We start from the raw sequence: 27,861 nt of genomic DNA on the forward strand, positions 1-27,861 counted from the left end.
TACTTGCTGGGAAATAGGCCTCATCCTTGGTTCTAAATAAAAACTGTTCTTTTCACAATCATCTGAAACCTGACTTGGTAATGTCTCAGGATTCTATCTCAGTAACAGCAATCTTTCTGCACTTGTCTTTCTTTCCTGGCACACATCCCCAGACAGTTGTCCAAGAGAGGTTTTTCTCTTACTCAGTGTCTTCTTGTCTTCAAATTTCTCTTGTTTTCTGAATTCCCCTAGTTTCTCTAAAATAGCCTTCTCTTTGCTCTTCAAACCTGCATTCCCCACAGGAATAACAGAGTTTCACACACTCTTCAGAAGCATACAGTGGTCATATTACATGCTATACACAAAACGTCTCTAAAACCCAGTTCACTGTCATAGCCCAAGTGCCAAATCAAGTTGCACAGAAAGCTTTTGAAGATGTTTGTATGGCAGGAATTGGGGGCAATTGATGGTTGTGTGTAAGGCATAAATAGCTCTCATACACTGGTCTGAGGGGGGAAATAAAAAATTAGAATTCTAAGGTTTTAAAGACCCTAAAGGTAATACATAGAATGACTTACCAAATAAATGGGAATCAACAAAAGTTGTACGCTTTCAGCACACATGGAGTTCCACTTTCTGTACCTACTTGTTTGGCTAGCCTGCTGTCAGCTCATGAAGTTAACAGAACTGATTTTTTTTTTTTTTGAACTCCTACATAGAACAGGAAAGAAGCAGCTAATTTGTTAATAGCAGAAGCCTAACAAACAAACAAACAAACAAACAAAAACAACGGAAAATAATAGAGTACTTAGTTTGCCTGAATTGAGACAAACCCGTTTCTCTATGGATTTGATATCAGCTTTGAACCACTTAATTAGCAACTAGAGATATAAACCCAAAGTTTTCTGTTGTATCTTGAGATTATAGATTTGGAAGTTCTAAGTTGCTGCTCTTTTATTCTTTCTTTTTGTGGGCTTTCAGTGAGGGTTGAGCATCCACCACGGGCTTTGATGCCTTTCCCTGTGTTTATACTTGTTTATACCTATTCAGCACCTTGTTCTTCTGTGAAGATCACTTTTCAGAATCCACCATGGTACCTACCTTAGTTAACTTACCTGAGCATTCGTTAAATATGTAAATACTCCTTTATGTAAATTGAATAACCTGTGCATATGAATGACCACTTTCCTTTTGTTGGTTTTGCTGTCAGAGCTAGTTTTGGAGTGATATGATTTCACCGTTTCGGTTCTAAAGCAGTGATTTAAGTGCTATCTACAGATGCAAATACTTGAGACTAGTGGCTCTCAAACTTTAATGTATGTTAGAATCACCTGGAGGACTGGTTAAAAACATTCACTTCCAGGCCTTATCCCTAGATTTTCTGATTTGGGAGATCGAGGGTGGAGCCTAAGAATTTGCATTTCTAACAAGGTTCAGGTAATGCTGCTGCTGGTCTGTGAGGACTGACTACCTTTGAGAATCACTGCTTAGGGGTTTTTCTCCTATTTCAGAAATATTCCCTCATAGGACATTTGTGTCACTATTTCTGACGGTTATATCAGAAAAAGAGAAGAAAAAAACCCAAAACAAACTTCAAGGAGATGACAGGGTTTAGTGGACTTTTAAAAACCCATATTCAAGTTATCTCTGTGTGAGGGTGTGAATTTGCCATTACAAGTAATGTGGCATTTGTGGAGGGTCTAAGATACTATCATAAGTGAACATTCAAAGAATCAAAAGCAAAACCTCTAACTCTGCAAAATATTCGTATATTAAATCATTATACCTTAAATGAATACAATGTTATATGTCAATTATACCTCAATAAAACGGGGCAAGGGCAACCCTCTAAATCTTCTCACTTTTATTTGCAATTAAAGATTTAGAAGAGGAGGGGGCAGCGATAGTGGAAGAGTATAAATGTTGGTAGAAGAGACTTGAGTTAAAGTCCTTGCCCTGCCACTTACCTTTAATGAATGATTTTGGAGCGTGTGCAACTTCACTGGGTGGTTTTAGTATTAAATGAGGTAACAAATGTGAAATGCTCTAATTACGGTAACTTTCCATCAGTTATTTTCATAGACAGTCGCCTCCTCAGTTGCTTTTGTACACTCAGGAATTTTTTCAAGCTCAATGGGTAATATGTTTTATCCAATCATTACGCAGAAAATAATTAGACCCCAACATTTGTAGCCCCGTGGATGCTGTAGAAAGGCCGATAGAGAAGATGTGGGCCCGTTCTCCATGCACATAAAAGCTGCTTAGGGAGTTAGAATTCTTTCCACTCAAAGTACCAAAATACCCCATTAAAAGTAAGGTAAACGATGACATTTTTAAGTATAAGAAGCCCAGAGGCAAGGCAGTGGCTCAATGCAGTTACCAAAGTGCTGATTCTTTCATCTGTTCTGCTTTACCAGCCTTAGTAGCATCTCATGTCCTTGGGCCTCTCCTTTCAAGGTCACAAAATGGCTGTCACAGCTGTAGACATCTGTCGTGCGGGGAAGCCTGCGGGGTCTCTGCTCCCCACATAACGCAGGACATGGTGAGGCCAAAAAGGAACACCCACGGAGCCATAGATGGGGGAGTCATATCACTATATTCTCTCTGGCGGCACTATACTCTCACTGGAGGCTGGATCCACACTGTCCGCAAACTGCCATCCACGCTTGCCAGCCCAGCCGCCATCTTCTTGCTAGGCCCCATTCTTTCTCTTCTTCTCTCTCTCTCTGCTAGCGTAGCCACGGCAGTTATATTAGTGGCCAATGGCTCACTGGTTACAGCTGACGGCCAACTAGCCACAGCTGATGGCCATGCAATCACAGTTGGCCATTGACTACCTGAGCCAGCACCTTTCTATGTGAGGCCGAGAGCCTGGAAACTACTTTCTGGGGCTCTGCCCCCACACTCCACCCCTACAGGCTCTCGCCTCACAATCTACGCGACAAGCGTCTTCCGCGAGGGGACCTGTGCGAGGAGCCTGGGGGTGAATGCAATATCCTGGACACAGCCAGGCTCTCTGGGCACAGCCAGGGTTTCTCAGGGCACCACCAGTGCTTCTGGGCACGGCCAGACTTCCTGGACTTCTTAGGGTACCACCTGTCTTCCTGGACACAGCCAGGGTTTCTCAGGGCACCACCAGTACTTCTGGGCACGGCCAGACTTCCTGGACTTCTTAGGGTACCACCTGTCTTCCCGGACACAGCCAGGGTTTCTCAGGGCACCACCAGTACTTCTGGGCACGGCCAGACTTCCTGGACTTCTTAGGGTACCACCTGTCTTTCCGGACACAGCCAGGGTTTCTCAGGACACTGCCACTCTCTGTGGGCACAGCCACACTTCCTGGACACAGCCAGGGCTCTCAGGGCACTGCCACTCTCTGTGGGCACAGCCACACTTCCTGGACTCAGCCAGGGCTCTCAGGGCACTGCCACTCTCTGTGGGCACAGCCACACTTCCTGGACACAGCCAGGGCTCTCAGGGCACTGCCACTCTCTCTGGGAACAGCCCGACTTCCTGGGCACAGCCAGGGTACCTTCAGGGCTCAGCCAGACTTCCTGGACTCAGCCAGGGCTCTCAGGGCACTGCCACTCTCTGTGGGCACAGCCAGACTTCCTGGACACAGCCAGGGCTCTCAGGGCACTGCCACTCTCCCCGGGCCTCTCAGGGTACCCTGCTGGAACAATAGCGACTCACAATCAAGGTGCTTACATATTCTCAATGGCGGCCAGTCAAGACACAAAAGCAAATATCCCCCAGTTCCACTACATGGTGGTATGTTCCCAAACAAACAGTCAAGTTGTCCATTAAATTAGGGATGGAAGGCAATTCCCCATAGTCCATAGTCATTCGCCAGGGCTGTCCTGGGGGTGAGGGATGACCTTGACCTCACCCTATCTCCCACGGAGGACTCAGCAAGCGTTACCTCCTGGGACTACAAGTCCTGCATCCGGGCTGCCTGAGCAGGAACTTCCCCGGCCCACGGGGCTGCAACGACCTTCGCTTTCTCTGGCCTGTGCTGGTTGGGGAACCGTCCACATCTTTCCACCTCTCCACGGGGCTCCATCTCTCCAGCAGCTGCATGGCTTTTCCTGTGCTGGTGGGAGAACCGTCCACGTCCTCCCACCCCTCCACGGGGGTCCAGCTCTCCGGCAGCTGCTCCTCCTGGTCTTCCTCAGACTGGGTGTTCACACGCACAAACTGCTCCACCGTCCTTCGGAGAGCTTTGGCCGGCACCATACCCTGCTCGCTGCACCGTTTGTCATGCGGGAGACCCTGCTCGCTGCGCCATCTTTCAGGCGGGGTGGCCTGCGGGGTCTCTGCTCCCCACATAACGCAGGATATGGTGAGGTCAAAAAGGAACACCCACGGAGCCATAGGTAGGGGAGTCATACCACTATATTCTCTCTGGCGGCACTATACTCTCACTGGGGGCTGGATCCACACTGTCCGCAAACTGCCATCCACGCTTGCCAGCCCAGCCGCCATCTTCTTGCTAGCCCCCATTCTTCTTCTTTCTCTCCTCTGCTAGCATAGCCACAGCAGTTATATTAGTGGCCAATGGCTCACTGGTTACAGCTGACGGCCAACTAGCCACAGCTGATGGCCATGCAATCACAGTTGATGGCCATTTACTACCTGAGCCAGGCACCTATCTATGTGAGGCCGAGAGCCTGGAAACTACTTTCTGGGGCTCTGCCCCCACAACATCATATCTTTGCACCACTGCATCCAAAGACAGAGAAAGGGCAGTTTCTTTCCTCAATTCTCCTTTTCAAGGTGGAAAATCTTTCCCACAAGCCCATGGCAGACCTGCCCTCAGGTCTTGTTGACCAGGATTAGGATATAACTGTGTGTTGGCCTCCGAGGAGGCTGAAAAGACGCGTATGTGACATTTTCAGCTTCACTGGTAGGACTGGTAGGTGAGAGCGGTGAGAAATGACTGCTGGTAGACATCAGAGAGGATCTACCACAGGGAGATAGAACTATGGTCTATACAAAGATTAGAGAGAGTTCTAGTCAATTTATCAGTAGGCTGAATTGTGTGAGCTATCTAGGTCAGGGGTCAGCAAACTTTTTCTGTTAAAAGCCTGATAGTAAATATTTTAGGCTTTGATGGCCACAAATGGTCTTTGCCTTTTCTTTTCTTTTTTTTTTACACAATCCTTTAAAAATGTGCAAACCCATTCTTAGCTTGCTCGCCATACAAAAACAGGCTGGAATTTGCCAACCACGCCATGAAGGCTCAGGAGAGGGAGTTCAGTGAGACTGCAGTCGTCCTTTTGAAGCTCCCTGAAAGTCTGGGATTTGAGTGGTGTCTTGAGGGTGGATAAGATTTAGATGGAGAAGGACGCTGAGGTTGTTTCCCTGTCTTGGCTGTTGTGAATAATGCTGCAGTGAACATAGCGGTGCATATATCTTTGTGAATAAGAGTTTTCAAATTTTTTGAGTAGATACCCAGAAAAGAGATGACTGGGTCATTTGTTAGGTCTCTCCTTGATTTTCTGAGGACCCTCCTTATGCTGTTTTCCATAGAGGCTGCGCCAACTTATATTCCCACCAGCAGTGTACAAGGATTCTCTTTTCACCACATCCTTTCCAATACTTGTTATTTCTTCTTTCATTGGCAGTAGCCATACAATTGATTACTACTCCACCATGAAAAAAAAAGATGAAATATTGCCATTTGTGACAACATGGATGGATCTTGAGAGTACCGTATCATCCTAAGTGAAATATTTCTGATGGAAAAGGACAAGAACCACACGATTTCACTCATATGGCATATAAAACACAAAGCAACGAAGAAACAAACTCATAGACACAGAGAACAGTATGGTGGTATCAGAGGGGAAGGGGAAGGGGAGGATGAAGAGGGTAAAGGGGGTCAAAGGGAACTAGACTGGATGGTGAGCACACAGTGCAATATACAGATGACGTATTATAGAATTGTACACTGAAACTTCTATGTTATTAACCCATGCGATCCCAATAAGTTTAATTTTTTAAAAAGATTTGCATTGAGAGATCACGTTTTATTCTGAAGAAACTAGTGAGTGGCGAAACAAGCCTGTGACTCCATAAAACAGCTGTGTGTTACGTGAAAAGAGTAGAGAGCAGAAATACTTTTGCAGATGAAGTGGGCAAATTGCAAGCCAGAGTTAGGGAGCGGTGTGGCATGAATCCCTGGACTGCCTCAGCCCCTGACGAGCCAAGCTGCTAAGTAAGTCTGAGAAATGAAGATGCTCTTTTGGCTTAAAGCCTCCATGTTGACTTGGAGCCCAAGGGAGGCAGTGTCTCATGTAACAATTGGCTCTTTAGTAGGAGCTGTTGCTACCATGACTAATTAAAGGACAAACATCATGTGTTTAGGATAATAAGACTGTCGGTTTCTTAATCATACCTCTACACACAGATGGTAACTCATCTTCCGTTTGTGTTATTGATATTGGCAACAAGGAAGAAGTGCAACGACTAATGCTACGTCACTTATTCATTGTACATTTGTTGAATGCTTTCTGTGTGCCAGGCCCTAGAGATATAAATAGAGTAGCTCACAGTCTAGAGGGAGAGACACAATATATATAGACATAATTACAATAGCGTGAGATAAGGGTTAGATAATATATGTGCAAGGAATTGTGGATGCCTAGAAGAAGGAACCACCAATTGGTCTCGATTTAAACTTTCAAGTTGACTTGGTCTAATCATGGCTGTCCTTCGGGGGCCGTAGATCATGTCCATAATGCTCGCCTGTTATCTTGCAGCTCGTTATCACTGATTACAAAGAGGCCTGTGCGAAATACCGGGGTTGGATCAACTCCAATTCATCAGATCTCCGGAAAAAGCAATTGCAAACATTCTGCTGTTGCTGCTACTAAGTTTTTAGGATCCTCTTTATGTGCAAAGTATAGAGCTATAGTGTTTCTTGGTCACTTAATTTTGTGCTTCCCACTATACTGATAGGAATATTGGGTTCCAAAAAATAATAGGTTTCACAGTAAAGCTTGCAGAAGATTCTGTGGTAGGAAGAACAATGGACCCCCAAAAGAGTCCTCATCTTAGCCCCCTATGAGCCTGTAAATAGGAGGTCAGACAATTAAGTTCGCAAACTCATCCTAGAAAAAGTGCGACATACCTCATTGCTGAATATCACTACAGCCACCTTCGAAGTGCTCCCCTTGGGAAGCTATGCACCGATGCCAGCGCCTAGTCCACCCTTCAAAGCAATTTTGGAACTCTTTGTCTGGAATGGCCATCAGAGCTGTTGTATTACCCTTGATGTCCTGAATGTCATAAAAATGTCTTCCTTTCAATATTTCCTTTACCTTCTAGTAAAGAAAGACGTCATTGGGGGCCAGATCAGGTGAGTAGGGAGGGTGTTCCAATACAGTTATTTGTTTACTGGCTAAAAACTCCCTCACAGACAGTGCTGTGTGAGCTGGGACACTGTTGTGATGCAAGAGCCATGAATTGTTGGTGAAAAGTTCAGGTCGTCCAACTTTTTCATGCAGTCTTTTCAGCACTTCCAAATAGGAAACTTGGTTAACTGCTTTTCCAGTTGGTATAAATTCATAATGAATAATCCCTCTGATACCAAAAAAGGTTAGCAACATCGTTGCAACAAGTTCTCAAACTTAATTGTCAGATGTGTAAACAACAAATTTACTTTCTCACATGTCTGGAGGCTAGAAGTCAAAGGTCAGAGTGTTTGCAGGGTTGATTTTTTTTTCCCCCTGAGGCATCGCTCCTTGGCTTGTAGATGTTCTATCTTCTCCCTCTGTCTTTACATTGTCTTTCCTCTACACATGTCTGTGTTCTGATCGTCTCTTATAAGGGCACCAGTCACGTTGGATTCGTACCCACCCTAATTGCCTTATTTTAACTTAATTACTTCTTTAAAGACCATATCTCCAGATAGAGGCACATTATGAGGTTTCTAGGAATTAGGACTTCAACATAGAAATGGGGGGGGGGGTACAATTTAGCCCATAACACTCTCCCAGAGTTTCCATAAGGAACATGAGTCTACTACCACTTTGATTTTAGGACCCCTGGCCCCTAGAACTGTAAGATAATAAATTTGTGTTGTACAAGCCATTGAGTTTGTGGTTATTTGTCACAGCAAATTAGAAAATGAATACAATTACAAGTAACCTGAATCTATTAATAGGAGACTGAGTAACTGAATTGTGGAACATCTGTACAAATGGAATATTATTCAGCACTCAAAAACAGCAAAATAAAAAATAGTGAAATAAGTGTCCATTGACAGGTAAGTGGAGGAACAAAGTATAGTATAGACATACAACGGAATATTATTCAACCTTAAAATGGAAGGGAATTCTGACAGATGCTACAACATGGATGAATCTCGAGGACATTATGCTAAGTGAAATAAGCCAGTCACAAAAGGACAGATACTATATGATTCCATTTATATGAGGTATCTAGAGTAATCAAACTCATAGAAACAGAAAGTAGAATAGTGGTTGCCAGAGGCTGTGGGAGGGGGAAATTAGTTTTTTAATAGGTATAGAGTTTTAATTTTGCAAAATGAGAAAGTTATGGAGATTGAGTCAACAACAGTGTGAATATACTTGACACTAATGAACTCTACACTTGAAAATGGTTAAGATGGTAAATTTTATGTTATGTCATTTTACCACAATTAAAAAATTTTAAATAGTAAATTTTAAAAACAGTAAAAATTTTAAAACAAAAATATTAAGTTAAAAAGATTGTAACAGAAAAATAGGTGTAATGTGCTTCCATTGTATATTTTAGAGAAAGGATATGTACACATGTAATGCTTACATGTACACAGAATATCTCTGAAAAGATATTCAAGAAACTGGCATAGTGATTACTGCTGGGAATGGGATTGTAGAGAACTAGGAGGTAGGGGGATAGGGGTGGAAGGAAAAATTAAATATGCTTTGATACCTTCTGAATCTTGTTTACCATATGAATATATTACATATTGAAAGAATGGTTTTTACCAAACTCATAGATACAGAGACAGATTTATGGTTGCCACGGGTCAGGGGTGGGCAAAATGGGTGAAGGGAGTCAAAAGGTACAAACTTCCAGTTGTAAAATAAATAAATCAAGGGGACATAATAATAATTTTAAGAAGAAATAATGGTTTTTAAATATGTAACTTGGGGTTAGGAACTGCAGAGAGAGTTTTCTCAGTTAGGCTATGAAATCTCTTTGTCAATGCAGTTATACCTAAGTGTCAGGATAAATAAGACCTACTTCTTTGTCTTGGTTTTTAAAGGGTTAAAAGCTCTTAGTCCCAAAGTCGTCACCAGGCTTTAGGGTACACATATATTTTATTGTTTGAACCTAAAAAAATAGTTGAGGGGAGAAAAGATGGAGGAAAAAAGGAAAGACAAAAGAAATGTAATAGTCAATGTTTTATGTTTCTTAAAATCACATAACCTATGCTTATAACAAGAATAGAATAAAAGATACTTAACAGTAACAATAGGTTTTGACTCTTGTGGGATTCTTTCTTAAGACTTCTGCTTGCAAATTGTTAGGTAACTGCACAAGTTACATTTTAACACTCTTCAAAACATCCTTCTTAGCACACTAGTCCTTGCACCATACATTCCCTATAAAGATTGCAACATTTTATTACTATAATTGCTGCTTAGAAACTGTTCTTGAAACTTCTTGTTATATATGGATGTGTTTTCTAACCAACAACCTTAGCCCATTTTTCTCCAAAGGGACATAGTTCCACAGAGCCAAAGCCTTACATTTGTGGGGTTTGCATATCCATTAAAAAAAAAATATATATATATATATATATATTTTTAGAACCTGTTCAGTTTTCTTTCCCTTTGGTTTAGAGTTTTACTGTAGCTAATTCAGCATCCAAAAAAGTGCTTCATACGTCATAGGGGTACAATAAATGATAATGAATGGATCATTGTGAGCTCAGCACTGCCAGGGTTCTATAGGGAATACAAATTTGTCTCTATTTAGAAGTGAAACACTCATAGTTTTGTAGAAGCAAAATTTCCCTATAATGGCACGTTTCTTTGAAAGAGAATTGAACCCAAATGTGTAAACCTTTTACATGTAGGAAGGAGCATGTTATTGCTGTAGGAATATTTATTGTTGTTGTTAGCAGCAGCAGCAGTAGTAGTAGCAATATCAGTAGCAGTCACATGAAATGCTTTTCTTATATTCCTTCTCATACAGTCTTCCCGACCGCCCTGTTAGATAGATGCTATTGTTGTGCCCATTTTTATGGACAAGGAAATTGAGCTCAGAGAGATTAGGTACTGTGTTCAGCATCACAGAACTAGGATATGAACTCCGTTTAGTTAAAATTGGGGCTTGGTACTTCCAGTGCAAGTATATGAGTTTGACTTTATTCTCTTCAAAGTTCCTACTGAAATAGCCAAAAGGACATTAAAAGTGAAGGAAGGGAAGGAAGGAGGGTAGGACAGAAGGGAAAGAAGGAAGAAAAAGAGAAGAAAATTGATACCTGCACTACAAACGGGATGATTCCTATCCTCATGCTAGAAGAGACGCTGGAGAACTTCCCACAACGTGGAATTCAAACACCAGGTTGAGACAGGGCCTACCAACCTGAGAAGTACCACTGTGCTTCCCCGAATATATTATGTTATATAAGACCCGGTCTGATATTATATATTATGTTATATAAGACCGGGTCTTATATTCATTTTTGCTCCAAAAGACGCATTAGAGCTGATGGTCCAGCTACGTCTTATTTTCGGGGAAACACGGTATATATAAAAACCCACCTAGGAAATCAGTTAAGGAAGCATCTTTTATTCCTTGCTCCTACAGCAAGAAGGATATATTCAGGAAAAAGAAAAGATAGCAATCCCTTTCGTGCAGACGTGGTGAGGCATGTGCACGGACTCTGCCAGTAGAAGCAGAAAAACCCCTTTTACAGAGGGGAAAAGGAAGTGAAGGGGAAGAGCTGTTTCAACCATCGACTGTGTTATAGAAACACAGTTATTCCTGTAGGGCTTTTGGGAGGACACGGGGTACAGAGCTCCTCCTATAGTTCCTCCTGATTCCTGTCTAGGTTAAGATCTCTGTGATAAAGTTGATCATTTTTGACATATCAAATACCTTTTAGCACCTATTTAGATAATCTTATAGTTTTTCTCATTTGACAATAATATGCTACATTACATTATTAATAATAGAGTTCCTAAATATTTATTCATTCTTGGAATAAGTCCTTTATAGTCATACGCGAGGCAGTTCACAATGCAGGACAACTAGGAATTGGAATTACCAAGTACCTCAGAAGGCAGAGGAATGAACTTGAAATGTCTTTTGTCATCCATTAGGATTCCGAGAATTTAATTTAGAACTAAGTATGTTAGTTGCAAGTAAATACTTGTTCTATGAACCAATTATTTGTAATGCTACCAGCACCCTTAAGTTGATACGTTGTGTATTAATGAATTGAATTTCAATTCATATGCAGTAAAGCCTTAAAATAACTGCGAGGCTTCAGTGTCATTACAGGACCTCCTTCTTGAAAGATCATTTTTAAACAGCTAGTGTAAACATGCTGAAGTATGCATAAGAATGACAACTGTAAAATCTTAATGTAATTTGGAGTAATTAACTTGTACTTTTCTGTCTTTTCAGTTTGTATACACTGTCAGTGACATGTCACTTTTGATCTGCTTAATATTATCTATATTATCATCTTTTGTGATATGAGAATTTGGGAGAATTGAAAGCAGCTTTGATTTATACCTTATTAATTCCTTCAAATATTGTGTTATTGATTAAGCTTTTACCTTTTCCAATATGACTTTTAGAAGTCTTCAAGTATTTTGTAGACCGATTTTAAAAAAAGACCAATGGAGAGTAAATGTTCTCATTTTTACCCCCATCAAAACGCGAGGGAGTAAGGAATAGACTTTGCATTTGCAGGATTTAAAAAGTAATTTTAAATACTTCGTTGTTTTTGTTTATTTTTCTAAAAGAAGAAGAGGGAGGAATAATGGAAGATGAGACAACAATAATGGTTGTAAGAAGGAAAACCAAAAGCAGGGGAAAAAGTAAGAAGAAAATAAACCAGTAAAAGGCAATTACCAGAAGCAGTAACTATAAGCTTTACTTTCTTTCATTTAAGTTTACTTGTACTCAAACTCTTAACCTTTGCAGGTATTCTGCAGGTTGAAACACGGCCTCAGCTTTGAAAAATCAAACTAGGAGTCAACTAGGATAGCCACAGAGTGGTTATACATGATTACGTTTCAGCCATTGGTAGTGAGAAGTTTTTGTTTTTTAACAACTTTATTGAGATATAGTTGACATACAAAAAAGCTGCATGTAGTTAAAGCATACAGTTTGATGAATTTGGACATATGCATACACCTGTGAAACCATCACTAACCAAAGTAATAAACATATCTATCACCTCTAGAAGTTTCCTTGTGCCCCTTTGGGGGTTTTTGTTGTTGTTGTTCGTTTTGTTCTAAGAACATTTAACATGAGATCTACCCTCTTAAAAATTTTAGATGCACAACAGAGTATTGTCAACATTAGATACTATGTTGTACAGCAGATTTCTGAAACTTCATACCCATTAAACAACTTCCCATTTCCTCCTTCCTCCAAGCCCACATTCTACTCTCTGCTGCTGAGTTGGATTACTTTGGTTACCCCAGATAAATGGAATCATGCAGTATTTGTCCTTCTGTGACTGGCTTATTTCACTTAGCGTAATGTCCTCCAGGCTCATCCATGTTCCCACGTATGGCAGGATTTTGTTGTGTTTTAGAGCTGAATACTATTCCACTGTGTGCATGTACCCCATTTTCATTATCTATTTGTCTGTCAGTGGGCATTTAGGTTGTTTCCGTATCTTGGCTCTTGTGAAAAATGCTGCAATGAATGTGGGAGTGCAGATATTTCTTGGAGAGCCTGATTGCAATCTTTTTGGATTTATACCCAGAAGTGGGATTGCTGGGTCACATGGTAGTAAGAAATTTTGATGACATAAGCATATACAGCTCTACATAGGGAAAGCTCAGTTTCTAGCATCTGTTCCCTGAACAGCAAACAATTGAATGGAACTTAGTGGGTCAGAGTTGGAGTTTTTTTCTCTTCTCTTTTTTGTCATAAGGGAAAAATACTCTTGTGTTACCAGCTAATTGTTTCACTCCTTTGTCTCATTTTCCTTATCAGTCTCCTAGACAGATTTTGAAAAAGAGATTGGAGAATGGAAGAAAGGTTTTAAATTGTTTTCTGGAATCTGTCAGAGGTACCAGGGCATGTCTTCTGGCTCTTCTTATCCACACTTGTTAGCAGAAGGCTAAGGAGTCCAGGCCAGCGGTTAGAGCCCCCAGTCACGTCCTGTGTTCTATTCTAAAGCCTGTCTCTAAACAGTCAGATCAGTTATGTACCTTTGATTACGAGGCTAAATGAACACAATCCTACCCATTCTGGGAAGAGTCTAGAGTACATACTATAAAGGGTAAGTAGCACTGTCTTTACAGAAAAAGGACATCCCATTGCCCAAGTTGGAAACCACAGAAATGCTTCAGCTAATTAAACATAATCAACTTTCCAATCACCTAACCAATCACCTGTTGGCTTTATTTCTCCAAAACAGCCATTGCTAATCAGAATTGCAGCTTCTCACCTGTGAGCTAACACTGATTCTGTGATTTCTGCGGGCTTTTCCCTCATGCTTGTGGCCCCCATTTGTCTGGATCCCTGAAATGATCTTGTTTGTATTACAGAGCTCTCACGTGGAAGACAGTGAATCAGCAGCGTTACTTGGCTGTGAGTGTGAAGAATCAGAAATCTTTAGTGAGTCCAATGTACGTAGGTATATGACTATACAGCCTTTGGTGATTCAAGTGAAAACTTCTTGGGTAAATTTGGCTCTTAAATGCAACAGGGCTAGTGCCTGTTATTTCATCTATTTGGCCTCCAATAGTTTGGGAAGGCAAGTAAGTGACTTAGGCTGGGTATGTGTATAAATAGGATGGTATATTTGTATGCATAGTAATCTCCCCTCAAGGCTTATCTATCAAAGGAGAAAAATGAGTAAGTCTCCTTCACTGGGGAATATGATTGTTTTTGTGAGTCTCCCCCCTTTTTTTTTCACGGTCAGTAGTATCTGTTCCCTCTGACAACTGCTTGGTGTTGACGCTGCTGCTGGACCTTTTTTCCCCACGTACATAGACCTTACACATTCTAGCTGTTGATAATGTAAAGCCAAATAGTGTTATAATTACTGGACTGGAGAGTCAGCTAGATTATCTCAAATGTAGAACTAACTACATGAGATGTTATACATTTTATTTGTCTCACCTGACTTCCAGCAAGGTTGCTTTAATTATTGCCAGTTACCTAAAGTTGGAGAGTGACTTAAATTGACTTTTTAAAAAGTGAAATCTCTCTTGCATAAAGATAACTGCCTTTGCTACCCGTGGCTAATACTAGGTTCTACAAACCTTGGTGATAAAAGTTTAGGTTGTCAATTTCAGAATGTTTCTTGTGCAGAGAAGCGCTCCATAAATATCGTTGCAGTTTCGGCAACGGAAGCTGTCTCCCTGTCTCCAAGTAAGCCGTGCTTCTCAGGTGTATCACCATAGGACTGCCTACTAGTAAACTGCCTTTTTACACATGGCACAGTGAAGGTGATCACTGTTGTAAGACCTCATTCAACTATTATGTTGATTACCTGGCTGCACTTCATTCAGCATTGATGAGGAGTCTGGAATGGCAGGAAGTCAGTTACTGTGACTCACCAACTAATAGCTGGAGTGGTGCTCATTTCCCTTGTGCTTGAAAACATTAACTGATGAACTCATATGAACACTCATTTATTATCCACCCTTATTTACAGATGACAGGCTCAGGGTGGAAAGGTTATATTCCTTGCCCAGTGTTGTGTGGTAAGCCGGGATGGCGCTGACATCAGATCCCAGCTGACAACCATCAGTGAGCTCGTTGTCAGCAGGCAGCGGCAGCATTGGTGGAATGTGTACCAGTCTCCTTATGCAGTACCCTGCAAGATTTATTCTGTTCGGTCTGCAGTGGAGTCCTCTGGGCTTGGACTGGCTGATTGTTTTGGCTGATTTTGTCTTAAAGAGACCAGTGAATGACAAACCACATGAACATTTTTATGAAGTTGGACACATGTGGTAAAAAAAAAAAAAAAAAATCTAATTTTAAAGGTTTTTTTCCCTTAGAAACAAATAGTTGGGTATATGTATTTACAGATTACTCTGGATTGCTTTATTTTATTGCCAGAGCTTTCATTCATTTAAGTCAGATTTGTTGTCTTATTTTCCTCTTCAAGAGGCAAAAGTGGTTACGTGTACTTGGCTGGGTTTTTTAAGGTATTGGATTCTCCTGTTTTGTGTGCTCAGGGAGTATTTCCCACACTTTTTTCTCTTTGCTCAGTTCCCCATTCCCACCCTCACATCAAAGGAGATTGAAGAGCTCCTTCCCAATTTGAAGGCTTAAACTTGAAAACAAAATTATTTGTAGAGCAAACAGATTGAAATCCCCACTTTGAATTTTCTTCAAAGTAAGTGGCATGGGATCTTGATAACTATTTGAAGTAGAACTTAACTGATGTGAAGAAGACTAGACGATAAAGTCAGTCACTGAAGAACGTTCTCGTCAGTCTTGTGGTAACAGAAATATGAACTATGGTTAGCTATAGTATTCCCTTATGCATGCATTCATTCATTCATTCACTAATCATGTACAAATCATTGCGCTTGGAGCTGTGGAGGTTAGAGATAAAATATAGAATCCACCCTAAGAACAAACTTTCAGCAGTAAGAAGAATAAAGTCTGAGACTCTAATGTAAAACACGGTGACTATAGTTGATAACACTGTATTGTATAATTGCTAAAAGAGCAGTGTTCTCACCAGAAAAACCAAAAAAGTATGTGAGGCAATGGATATGTTAATAAACCAGACTGGGGGAATCTTTTCACAATGTACATGCATAAGAACTCACCACAATATTCACTTTGAATGTCTTACACTGTTACTTGTCAATCATACCTCAAAGCTGAAATTAAAAAAAAAAAAAAATTACCCAGGGAGAATGTATACTCTATGCTTCCACAAATTAGTTTTCTGGATAGTCATGGAAAGCCATGGAATGGAGAGGAGAAAATCGTTCGTAGGCAGCACATGGGGTGAAGAGGAGACTCTGAGGAGGAGAGGAAGGCGGTGTGGCTGGAGGCAAAGAAGGGCTGGCCCTCTGCAAGAGGACGGGCTGCCTTCCATTTCTTGGGGCTTTCCCGGAAGAGAGGGGAGGCGTGTAGCGAGGTCTCTGCTCCTTCTTTGGTCGTACTCAGCCTCTAGGGAGCCAGACAAAGGGTAGAGCAGCTACTTGTGGCTTCTGCTGTACACAGCGTGCTGGAGGCCTCCCTAATGGGAAGGGGACTGCCTGCCCCGGAGCAGGATGACGTGGCTGAAGGGGTTCACAGAAGATACTGGCCCTCGCTGCAGGAATTTCGCTGGCTCTACATAAGAACGACGTAGGTAGTGACTAGAGCGGGTTGGGTACTAGTCTCTGCAGCAGCCACTGAGACTCCTGAGTGTCCTCTCCATTCCCCACCCCTACTGCTGTCCTGCCTTAGAGGAGAAAAGGCTGAGATTCGTTACTGTGTGTGTGAGAGTTCAGCTTGAAACAACCGGATTCACTACCTTCGTAGGGTGATTTCTTCCCCAGCCTGGAGTTCAGGAAAACTCTTGCTATAGTAGTTTATTTCCTAAGAATATAACTAATTTCTTTGTCGCTTTTCCATGCTCTTCTGACCCCACTCCCGTCCTATCAAACAGGAAGAGGGACACATATGAGTAGTTATACTTTTTTTATGGTCTACTAACTCCTTTGCTTGGATATTATATCCTTGTAGGGAATCCATTTTCCCTCTGTGCAGTCAGAACAGCTTTTATGTTTCAGTAGCCCAGTGAAGGGAAGAGATGTTCGCCTTTTGTTATTAAAGATGGAAAAGAAGCCACCCATCTAGAATCAAATCAAAAGCAAACAAAAACAAAATCTAAAATGTAAAACTTATTTGGTTTAGAATCCTTTATATTTTGAAACTGTAGATTTGCATTCTCTAGAGCAGGACAAGTACCTCAGAATACAACAGTATCCTTCTAGATAGCAGCCTCTATGGAGGATTCACAGGTACTCATTTTGTGGGGTGGGAGAATGGCTTTGGAGAGAGAGAATATTTAACCTAATACTAAGTTCAAGATGAAGGATTTAAGAATTTAAAAAAGTTTTTAGTATTAAGATAAATTCTAAGTCAAGGCCTACTGTTGAGCCTACCTGTGGATTGAAGATAGAAGGGACTAGAATCTTCTGGAGTTTTCTGAAACATCCTGTTTTTCTTGGTATGTTTTAAGTCTTAGAATATGGTGTATGGGAGGATACAAACAATAAATGACTTATTAGCTCATAAAGTAAAACTTAGGAAGGGAAAACTGCTATCATCATCAAATCTACTTGTGTAAGTCTCTAGAGAGTATGAGCACAAACAAGACGCTTGTGGGTAAACCTACAGACACGGGGATAACAAACTGGTTGGCTGGAAGGTGGTAATGGTGTGTATGCTGACGGCATGTACATAGGTCATTTCTGAGGGTTTGTGTTTACCTTCTTCCTTTCAGCTCTCTGTACTGTGTGTAGCTTTATTTATTTATTTATTTTTTTGACTCACTTGCAGAGACACCATTTCACTGGCCAACACACAAATATAAAAAGAAGAAAAAGGAAAATTTGTTGCTAAGGAGATGTGGGTTCTATTATGAGTTTCAAACAGCCAGTTAGCCAACAGCAAACAGCTGTGCCACCAGAGTTCAGGATTATTTGAATTGTTTCTGCCTCGCCTCTGCTGGTTATGGCACCTGGTCAGAAAAGGGGATGAAAGTGTTGCTAGTGGCAAAATCATAGCTTCACCATGAACAATATCCCCCCCCCCTTTGGAAGGGGGTCTGATGCAAATGATTACACTAGTAGAAATGTCCTATGATGTTAAACTTATTTTTTTCTTTGTTCAAGAATAAGATATAAGAAAGAATAGCTCGACTATTTTATCCTAGAATAACAAATGAAGAATAATTTTCAGCTTTTCTTTTTAAAAATCATACCCTCTTGAGTGACTTATTGAAGGAAAAATGAGATTTATAGTAATTTGGGGTGTAAAAGCTAGTTTTAAAATTAGCGTCATCCTTTACTAAGTGGTGCTCATGACGGCTGCACCTTAGAATCACATGGTGACCTCTGAAAATAATTTAATAACAGGGTCTCACCTCCGACCAGTGAAATCAGGATCTATGTGTGTGGGACCCAGGTAGGGGGATTTTTTTAAATGCTCCCAGGATTCTTCTAAGGTGAATCAAGGGTTGAGAACCCCTGTTTTAACTCTAGCCATGCTAATTTTTGTACCTCCCAATCAGGGCTTCAATCTCCAACATTTGTAACATCTCTTTCCTTGAAGAGCTGATAAAATGTGTAAGAGTTGACTGTATGCATTTGGTTGCACAATTAACTTCTATTCCTTGGCTAGGCTTTTGTTAAGAGAGGAGAAAGATACTGAAATTACGTAATCCAAATTTTCAATAATCTCGTGACAATGAAAGGTAGAGTTTTCTGTGAGGTTATTACTCTTCCCGTGTTAACACTGCTGGGAGCTCGCATAAAGATGAAGAGTTAACTTTTATACTTTGTATATAAAACTCTTAGTGGAATGAAATATACACACAGAAAAACATACTTATTTTATACTTATATGTGTACCTTGATGAATTTTCACAAACACACATCAAGACATTGTGTAACCTTTACCTAGATCAAGAGATGGAGTATTATCATTCCCTTCCACCTGCCCCTGCCAGTCGCTGTCACCCTGCCAGTCATCACCCCCAGAGCTAACCACTAATGCTGTCTTCTTGGCCGTAGGATTTTGATGTGGGCGTTAGGCTGTGCGCTTTAGAGGATCCTCTCTTACCTCCAGAATCAGGGCTCCGCATCATGTGCAAAACAGTTAGAGAGCTCAGGCTCAAAACCCAAACAGCCTGGGCCAGAGTCCCACTACATACTGGCTTTGTGACTGCACTTCTCTAAGCCTTACTTCCCCCATCTGTAAAATGGGGATAGTAATAGTACTTGCCCACAGAGTCGTTACAATTAAATGAGATAATTTATGTAAAATATTTAGAGGGCCTGGCACATTATCTGTGCAGAGAGCAGGGGCAGACATAGGATTCTCTGGTGTCACCATCTCTTCAGCAGAGTCAGGACAATGCCACTGTTGTCTGTGGACACAATTAAGTTCACAGTCCAGCTCTGGAGAGAAGGAGGGGGACAGTGGGCATCCTGACCAGCTCTCCTTTTCTTCCCCATCCTTGATTTGGCTTGTGGCGTGATTAACTTGTGGCAACTTCTAAAACACATTATTTAAATTCATAAAATGACTATTGAAAGGCCAGAAACTTTCTCTTCTGCATCTTTATATTTGCCACAGTGCCTACCTAGCACAGTAATTTGCAAATTGCACATAGTTAATGCCTTGGCTAAAGGAATCTAAAAATAATGCTTCAGGCACACCATGCTTTTCTGCGCTGGATTTGTATTGGTCTGACTTCTGGTCCTTCTTTTGACCAGAGACACATTTTTGAGACATCTGGCATAAGAGGATACAGAATGCAGCGAAATAACTGCAGGCCGAAACCGGGAGCTTGGCCTAATTTACAAAATCAACCAAATAAAAGCTCCAACTAGCTGAGTTATCTTGCTTCTATAACCTGAGGCAGGGCCTCCTCAGATGTTCTTGCCCCTTATTTTCTAAGAGAGCAAGGGAAACGAGATGGCAGGGCTCGTCAGTGTTCCGCTAATAAATTGTACAAAGGTTTTTTGTTTTTTTTAGATTACAGCTTAGAATTAATTTACCCAATGGAAGGTAATAAGCAAGACAATTTATTGAGCACTTACTATTTTCCAGACATGCTAAGTGATTTTTATACAAGTTAGTTAGTGTTGAATCCAAGTCTTTGAAGTTAAGTACTTTTAGTGTTTCTTGTTTGAAACTGAGGAAGCAGAGGCTTGCCTGGTCGTGACAGCCAAGTCTGCCTGACACTTCCTGCCTGAGCTCTTAACCTGATGCTGGATTGCCTTTGCCCTTGAATGGTGTTGGCACCCTGGTGCCAGGAGGTCGGGGCACATGGGATAGTGATTCTCAGCCCTGGCTTTGCACCAGAATAATCTCTGGAGCCTTCCAAAAACAGAGACACTCAAATTGTACTTTTGGACGTTTCTCATTCAGTAGGTCTTAGATGAGGCGCAACTTCTTTATCCTTTACAAAGGTCCATAGGTGCTTCTTTGTTTAGCCAGAGTTGAAAATCGTGGTTCTTAGAAATTCCCTAGGGTGGAACTGTAAGATTACAGATGTGGGGGCATCTGAAGACTAAATTTGGAATATTGTGAAAACACATTGTCATTTGAAGTGTAGGGAAGGAGGAAGTGGCTTAATAACAACCGGGTTTCATGTTTCAGGAGGTGAGTAAGATAGTATTTATCGCTGGAAATTGGATACATCACTGGGGTATTTTATAGCCTGATTAATTCTCCATTCTTTCTATGAATTTCTCGAGTGCTGCCACTGTTATATTCAAGCACAGTCTTTCTCAACCCTAGTGTGCTCTTCTGGATATCTTTTTTTTCTCAGTGTGTGGGGTGAAGTCCTGGTGCAGCTGTGATTTCGGAACTGTTAGATGAGAACTGCTAACCCTACAGAAGGCAACAGATGGCCCTGATCAGGACAAATGTCATGGGAGAGTTATAAACTTAACAAGTGCTTAAACTCAGTGGATACTGTCTTCTGAGTCCCTTTTAATACCTTTTGTTTGATTATTTTTTGTTTGTTTTCATCATCTCACAGTGTGCTTGGGCAGTAGGGGAGGGGTTGTAAATCTTCCTTTCCCTTTACAATTGGGAAAGTTGAGTTACAAAGGGCACGACTTCCTTAGAATTATAACTGAAATAATGGCTAACACTTGTTGAGCACTCACCATGTGCCTGGCTCTATACTAAATGTTTTTACATGTACTATCCCATGTTACATCTCCAATATAAGTAGTGTTATTTATACCTGGTTTTTTTAAAAAGATTTTATTGGGGAAGGGGAACAGGACTTTATTGGGGAACAGTGTGTACTTCCAGGCCTTTTTTCCAAGTCAAGTTGTCCTTTCAGTCTTAGTTGTGGAGGGCGCAGCTCAGCTCCAGGTCCAGTTGCCGTTGCTAGTTGCAGGGGGCACAGCCCACCATCCCTTGCAGGAGTCCAACCGGCAACCTTGTGGTAGAGAGGACGCGCTCCAACCAACTGAGCCATCCGGGAGCTCAGCGGCAGCTCAGCTTAAGGTGCCGTGTTCAATCTTAGTTGCAGGGGGCAGAGCCCACCATCCCTTGTGGGACTCGAGGAGCTGAACTGGCAACCTTGTGGTTGAGAGCCCACTGGCCCATGTGGGAATCGAACCGGCAGCCTTCACATGGAGCTCTAACCACCTGAGCCACTGGGCCGGCCCTATTTATACCTGTTTTGAAGAAAACTGAGCTCACTTAATGCTACAATTATTTGAGTTTACTCTGTGGCAGGAACCATGCTAGGCAATGAGTATCCAGTGATAAACAAGTCAAATGCTGCCCTTATGAGATTTACAGTCCTTTGGGAAAGACACATAATAAAAAACAAATAAGCATTCAATTACAAAATGTAATAGTGCTATGGAAAATACAAATGGGGAAATAATAATAAAGAATAACAAGTCAGAGTAGCCATTTAGATAAAGGATGGTCAAGAATTGCCTCTCTAAGATGGTGATATTTTAATTGAGAATAGTTAAAGGATTTGCTTAGTGTCACATAATTTAGTAAGGGGTGAAGTTCAAGTCTGAGTCCCAAGGGTATATCCCATGTACACTGCCCGTCACGTGTGTGCTTGGAATCTACCCAGGCTTGTGACTTTCCTCTCTGATCTGACCAGATTCGTACCATGACACTGTACCACATTTCCAGAAGAGGCATCATAGAATTTATAATAATAAGATAATTATTTCAAAAGAAAGATGCCTCTTGAAATGCTTCTCTAAAAAGAGCCCTAGGAGGCAGCAAGAAGAAGGGAGCAAAAGGGTTGCAAATAGTATGTGATTAAGCAAATGATAGGGAGACACAGCTCCAAAGAAGCTGAAAAGCTCCGCTGTAACCACACTAGGCTGGGGGTGGATGTTTGATGTTCCACTTTGGATCAACGTCTTATTTCCTGGCCTTACTTAAAGAACTTGAAGGGCCTGATCCAGGAGCCAAGTGAAAGACTGCTCATGGGAAAAGCTGACGAAGAAGTACGCAACGGTGGCTAGAACTTCAAGGTGCTTGGAAAGAATGTGGGAGGAAGGGAAACTCTGCCCTTGGGAAGGGAAAGGAGAGAGGTGAACAGTGAAATACAGGCTGGGTTTAAATGCTGCAGTCTTCTTCTGACTCTACTGCAGTGCTTGGTTTGGCAAGTTCCTTTCTTAGGATTTTCCAACAGTCCTCTGAATTGCCCTTTGCTCCAGAAGAATTTGTCCACTTACTCTTTTTCCTCCCAGGAAATAACAGTAATTCCTAGGGTGATCAGATTCTGTGGAAGTGTGAGGCAAGTTTTTTGACTCTGAATTAACTGTTTAGATTTGAATAGTGACTTGTATAAATTTCTTTTTGGAAAATATTCATCCATATTTATATATACACGTTACTTGATTATTGTATTATGAAGATTATAAATGGGTTAGATCCTGACAGTCTGACAGTTTAATTAAAAGTTATAATAATGTTCAAACTCTTTGACCCAGAAATTTAATTCTTGAAAATTTCCTCTGAAGAAGTTGTTTAAAAAGAATATATGTAAGTGAAAATTTAATGAATGTGTTTAGTAATAGGAGATAATGAATGGTTAAGTAAACTATGGTAATGTTAACTCAATTAAGCCATTAAAATAAAAAACATGAAAACTATATAATTCTATGAGAAATTTTATATGAAATGTTAAGTGAAAAAGGTAAATAATGGAAAAATAAAGTTGTATTTCTACCTCATTGTTATGACAAAAAAAATTACAGCTACATCAGAGAATTAAATGTAGAAGAAACTGACATTACAAGGAATGACATATAGGAGAAACTTTTTTAATAATCTTGGGGTAGGGAAGACTTTTTAAAAAGATGACACAAAATCCAGAAACCATAAAAGAAAACATTGATAAATTCGAATACATAAAGCCCCAAATTTTGTATTAAAATATCCTGTAAACAAACTCAAAAGACTTCGGGAGAAAGATTTTTAACACATGACAAAGAGCTAATTTCTACAATACGTAATGTGTTCTACACTTTTTTTTTAAAGATCAGACACATAATAGAACAATGCAAAAGAACTAACAGACTTTCACAGAAAAAGATACACCAATAGCTCTTCAACATATGAAAAGATATTCAATAATCCACCTAGCCAATGCCTTTCTTACCTCAGACGGCAAAGATCAAAAAAGTTTGCTACTGCGTTGTGTTGGCAGGGGTGTGGAGGAAGCAGCATTGCTGTGTGTATGTTGATGGTATGGTGTAAATTAAAATAACCTCCATGGAGGACAATTGGGAAATATCCATCAAAATTATGAATGCCCATAGCATTTGCTCCAGAAATTTCATTAGTAGAAATTTATCCTCCAGAAATATTTCTATATTTGTGACATTACATATACTCAAGTATAGTCATTGTAACATTGTTTGTAATAGCAAAAAATTAGAAGTATCATAGATGTCCATCAAGGTGTTTCCATATTAACCAGTATGGAACTATCTCTTATTGCTAAAAGAAAATACCAGCATACAAAGCAGTGTGCGTATCATTTTTATAAAACAAAATCAGAAACAAAAACAAAAACAACTTTTAAATCAAGACCAAAAAAAGAAAGAAAAAAAAGAATTTATTTAGATTCTTAGATATACCTGGATTCCATCTGGTAATATACATAAAAATTAAAAACAGTGATTGACTTTAGGGAGAACTTGTGTTGGCTGGGGGAGCAGACGCGAGATGGAGACTTACTATGTAATGTGTATCATATTGTCCCTTTTGAATTTTGTACTATGTGCATGTGTTACCTACTTTTTAAAAATACTGAAACAGTTTAAAAGAGGGTGTGGAACAAAATTTCATAGCCATTGTTCATTCCTTCCACAAATATTATTTTAAAAGAAAGACGAAAAAGATAGATTTTTTCCTTAAATACCCACAGCCTAGAGAGACCGATATATAAATAAAATTATTGAAATATAGTCTGGCAAGTGCAGTAATGGAGTAGATATGTATACTAAGTACAATTGTGGCACAAGAAGAGAGGAATTCATTCCTTGCTTGATACGTCAAGTTTAAAAATGAACAAAATTGGCATATATACTTAGGTTACAACTACACAAAAACTATATATAAATAGATAAATCACACGAAGGAGAATTGAAACTCACAGGCGAGGCCTTCAATATGAGTTTCATTCAGAGGGTGAGAACGTGAGGCTCTGGGAGTGTCCCAGGTGTCTCATTCATGTTTCAGAATCAAGGTTTTTGATTTTTTTTTTAATATACTTTAGATTTTCAAAAACAAAGCAATCCAGGATTCTGCAGGATTTTAGCCCTAGATTAGCATCTCAAGCTTGTACTCTTGAAGATGAGAGGATAGGAAATACTGTATTTGCTGGAAGTTAATACAGGGGATACAAGACACTGTCACACACACCTCTCGGCGCTTCTCCATTTGAGCCTGACTCCAGGCTGCTATGAAAAGCCTTGGAACTGAATGGCGTGCAGGTTCTAGCTGTAGAAGTGTTCAGCGATCTTCGGAGGGGGTTTCTTGGTAAATGTTTTGGTGTATAAGTGCTTTTTTCTTTCCCAAGGAGCTTCTTTAGCACTAACAGACCCTCCCCAGGGTGACTTTTAGATGCCTTCGAGGGGAGCTGCAGAGCAGCCAGGACTAGATTAAGCAATGCTGGCACTCAGAATTTATGGTCCTTCCTGTTCCGAGCTACATATAACAAGTAAATATCAATTAAAATCCGCTGGAACATTAATCAAATGGGGTGTTGCTGTGTCACAATACTTTAAATTCTACCCTGTGCAGTCATGTCCAGGTCTTACGAGTATGATCAGCTCCATCTCTCCTGAGGTCATACTTGAAAGCACCTCTGCTTTATTTCCTCCGCCATTCACGGATCCCACTGGTCTGGTTCTATGCCTCTATCCCGAACTGTTCAAACACTGGCTCAGTCTGGAGCGGCAGCAATACCTAACATGGAGCAGAACTGGGCTTGGGACTTCCTTCACTGGCTGTCGTCACTCTTCCTTGCCTGACCCCGGTGCCTGGAGGGCATGACCTTAGTTTCCATTTTTTATGTATATGGTTACCTTTCACTCAATGATTCTTTCAACAAATACGTACAGAGTACCTCCTATGTGCTAGCCACTGCTGATTGCTGGGGGTATAGTGGTACATACGACACACGTGGTTCCTCCCTTTCAGACTTACGTTCTAGTAAAGAAAGGTGGCATTAAACATCTAATTATGTGGTGAATTTTAAAATTATGATTCTGAAAAGAGGAAAATATACCATACTATGAGACTATAGCAAGCCGGGACCTGACGTGCTCAAGGGTTAGTGAGCAAGGGAGGGCTTCCTTGGAGAACTGGTATTTTGAGTGGTGCTCTGAAAGGTGAGTCAAAGTCAACCAGAGAAAAGGTGAGTGAAGAGAGAGGGAACAAAAATACTAACAGGTCAGGAAACTGATGGCATATTCAAGGAACCGAAAGAATGCCACTGAGGTTGGAACATAGAAAATGAGGTAGGAATAATGCAAGACGACGCTGACATAGATGGTGCAGAGTCTTGTAAACTGAATTAAGGCTCTTGGACTTTATTGCTCAGGCAACACGCCATTGCAGAGTGTTCAGTTGGGGAGCAAACAGCTTAACATTTAAAATGTCTACCTGGCTTTTCTATGGAGAATGGACTTCTGACTGACTGATTTTAGCCATACACAGTTGGGGCTTCATTTTTCTGTGATTTGATTTGGTTAACTCGTTTGTTGGGGGATGGAACTCTTAATAAGAGGGAGGTTGATGGAAAAGTAATATATGGTGGTGAAGAGTATGTGACCCCGGATAAGTGGTTTTTTTTTAATTTATTGGGGTGACAATTGTTAGTAAAATTACATAGATTTCAGGTGTACAATTCTGTGTTACATCATCTATAAATCCCATTGTGTGTTCAATACCCAGAGTCAGTTCTCCTTCCATCACCATATATTTGATCCCCGGCTAAGTTATTAATACTTTCCTTCTCTAAGTCTCAATTTCCTTATCCAAAGAATGGATATAATAAATAGCATTCCTGCTTCGTGGGGTTATTGTGAAGATTAAATGAGCTAATGTCTGCAAAATATTTAGATTAAGGCCTGGATATTGAAATGTTGGGCACTGTTACAATCTACCAATCGCATGAAGGTTTTATTGTTCCTTTGAGGACTACCGATTCTTGGTGGCCCATGGAGTAGTTTTCTATCCATAGATCACATGTCGACTTGTGTAGCCACCACCCCTGGACTGTAAGAATGTAGCCTAGTCAACTGGTAGAGAAACATCATGAATAAGGTTTAATTTTACCAATGTCACTTGGGGATGGAAATGGAAGCTGAGGAATGGTTGCCTTTTTTAACACTAGGGACGCTTTTGCTTTGAAGCTGGCTTTTCACAAATACCAATGAGAGGGTTCTGACACTTGCGGGGGAAACTCAACAGGATGTAGTTAGTTGCTTAGAAACATCTGTATCTCTTTGTTTCCCACATACTAAGTAACTAATGTGTATAATTATGCGGCTGAGCAAAGCTTCAGGTTGATCAAGGTTAATTATTGCCAGTATTTGAAATGTTACTAAGGTCTCCCCATAAACTGCTTTTCCAAAATAGATTGTTCCAGCTTTACAAAAGATTTAAATGCCATTGATTTCTTCAGTGAGATAGAAGTCTAGGCCTGAAAACTGGAATCTTCCAATTTAATATTTTCTAAGAAATTAGTACAGAGAAAATGTGTTTTCTCTTCGGCTTTAAAATTTGCCGCATTACATGCTTACAGAAATTCTCACTGCCTGACTTTTGTTATCTTTAATCCGTTCTCTAAAATTACACGTTTCTGCCTTTGATCCATATTTTGGAACTAAGGAGAGGGGCTAAAGCACGCCGTCTTTATATAAGAGTCCTGGAGAGAGGGGTAGGTGGGAATGTACTCAAAGTTTGCAGGGGATTCAGACCCTGCCCACAAAGTCTTTGTTTTGTGTTTAAATTTGTCTTCTTGAGAACATAAGAAGGCAGGATTTTCAAAGGAGTTTTACAGCCAAGTGCTACAAAAGGAAAAATTAGAATTTCTTACACAGTCAAAGAGAGTTCACTGCAATCAAGTTTACTTACTGAGTTTGTCAGAGACGTCCTGTGGTGAGATGGTGAATAATTCCATTTTTGAAATAAAAGTGAGCTTTGTGTGTTGTTTTTCTCTTGTCCAACACGATGGCTCCATCTATCTGCCTTTTCTCTCACTCAGTGCTCTAAGGGAAGACCCCAAAACATCAGCTAAATTGTTCTGGTAGTGGAGAGGGTGTTGGGTGAGAAAGGAATTGGCCAAAAATAGGGCTTTACCCAGCTGTTGCAGGAACATAAACAGAGGTTCTACTACACGTAACTTCCTTCTTTAAAATGACTATGTGTTACATAGCATTACTACTAAAACTGAAGTGGTGT

The 27,861-nt window shown here is 40.6% G+C and overlaps 1 protein-coding gene across 3 annotated transcripts in view; it reads left to right on the top strand.

Annotated features, from left to right (window-relative positions):
• The window catches only part of SSH2 (slingshot protein phosphatase 2), a 226,641-nt gene that overhangs the window by 45,925 nt on the left and 152,855 nt on the right, over window positions 1–27,861 (top strand). For 2 of the 3 annotated variants that reach the window (XM_019739497.3, XM_074320331.2), the window contains exon 2: window positions 13,743–13,823. The exons of the other annotated variant lie outside the window; for it this stretch is intronic. In XM_019739497.3, coding sequence (XP_019595056.3) covers window positions 13,743–13,823 — 81 coding nt within the window. The remainder of the gene's footprint in view (window positions 1–13,742; window positions 13,824–27,861) is intronic. 3 annotated transcript variants of the gene reach the window in all.

This window comes from Rhinolophus sinicus, chromosome 12 (assembly GCF_057876585.1).
Source record: "Rhinolophus sinicus isolate RSI-liver-muscle chromosome 12, RSI-T2T, whole genome shotgun sequence".
Taxonomy (NCBI): domain Eukaryota; kingdom Metazoa; phylum Chordata; class Mammalia; order Chiroptera; family Rhinolophidae; genus Rhinolophus; species Rhinolophus sinicus.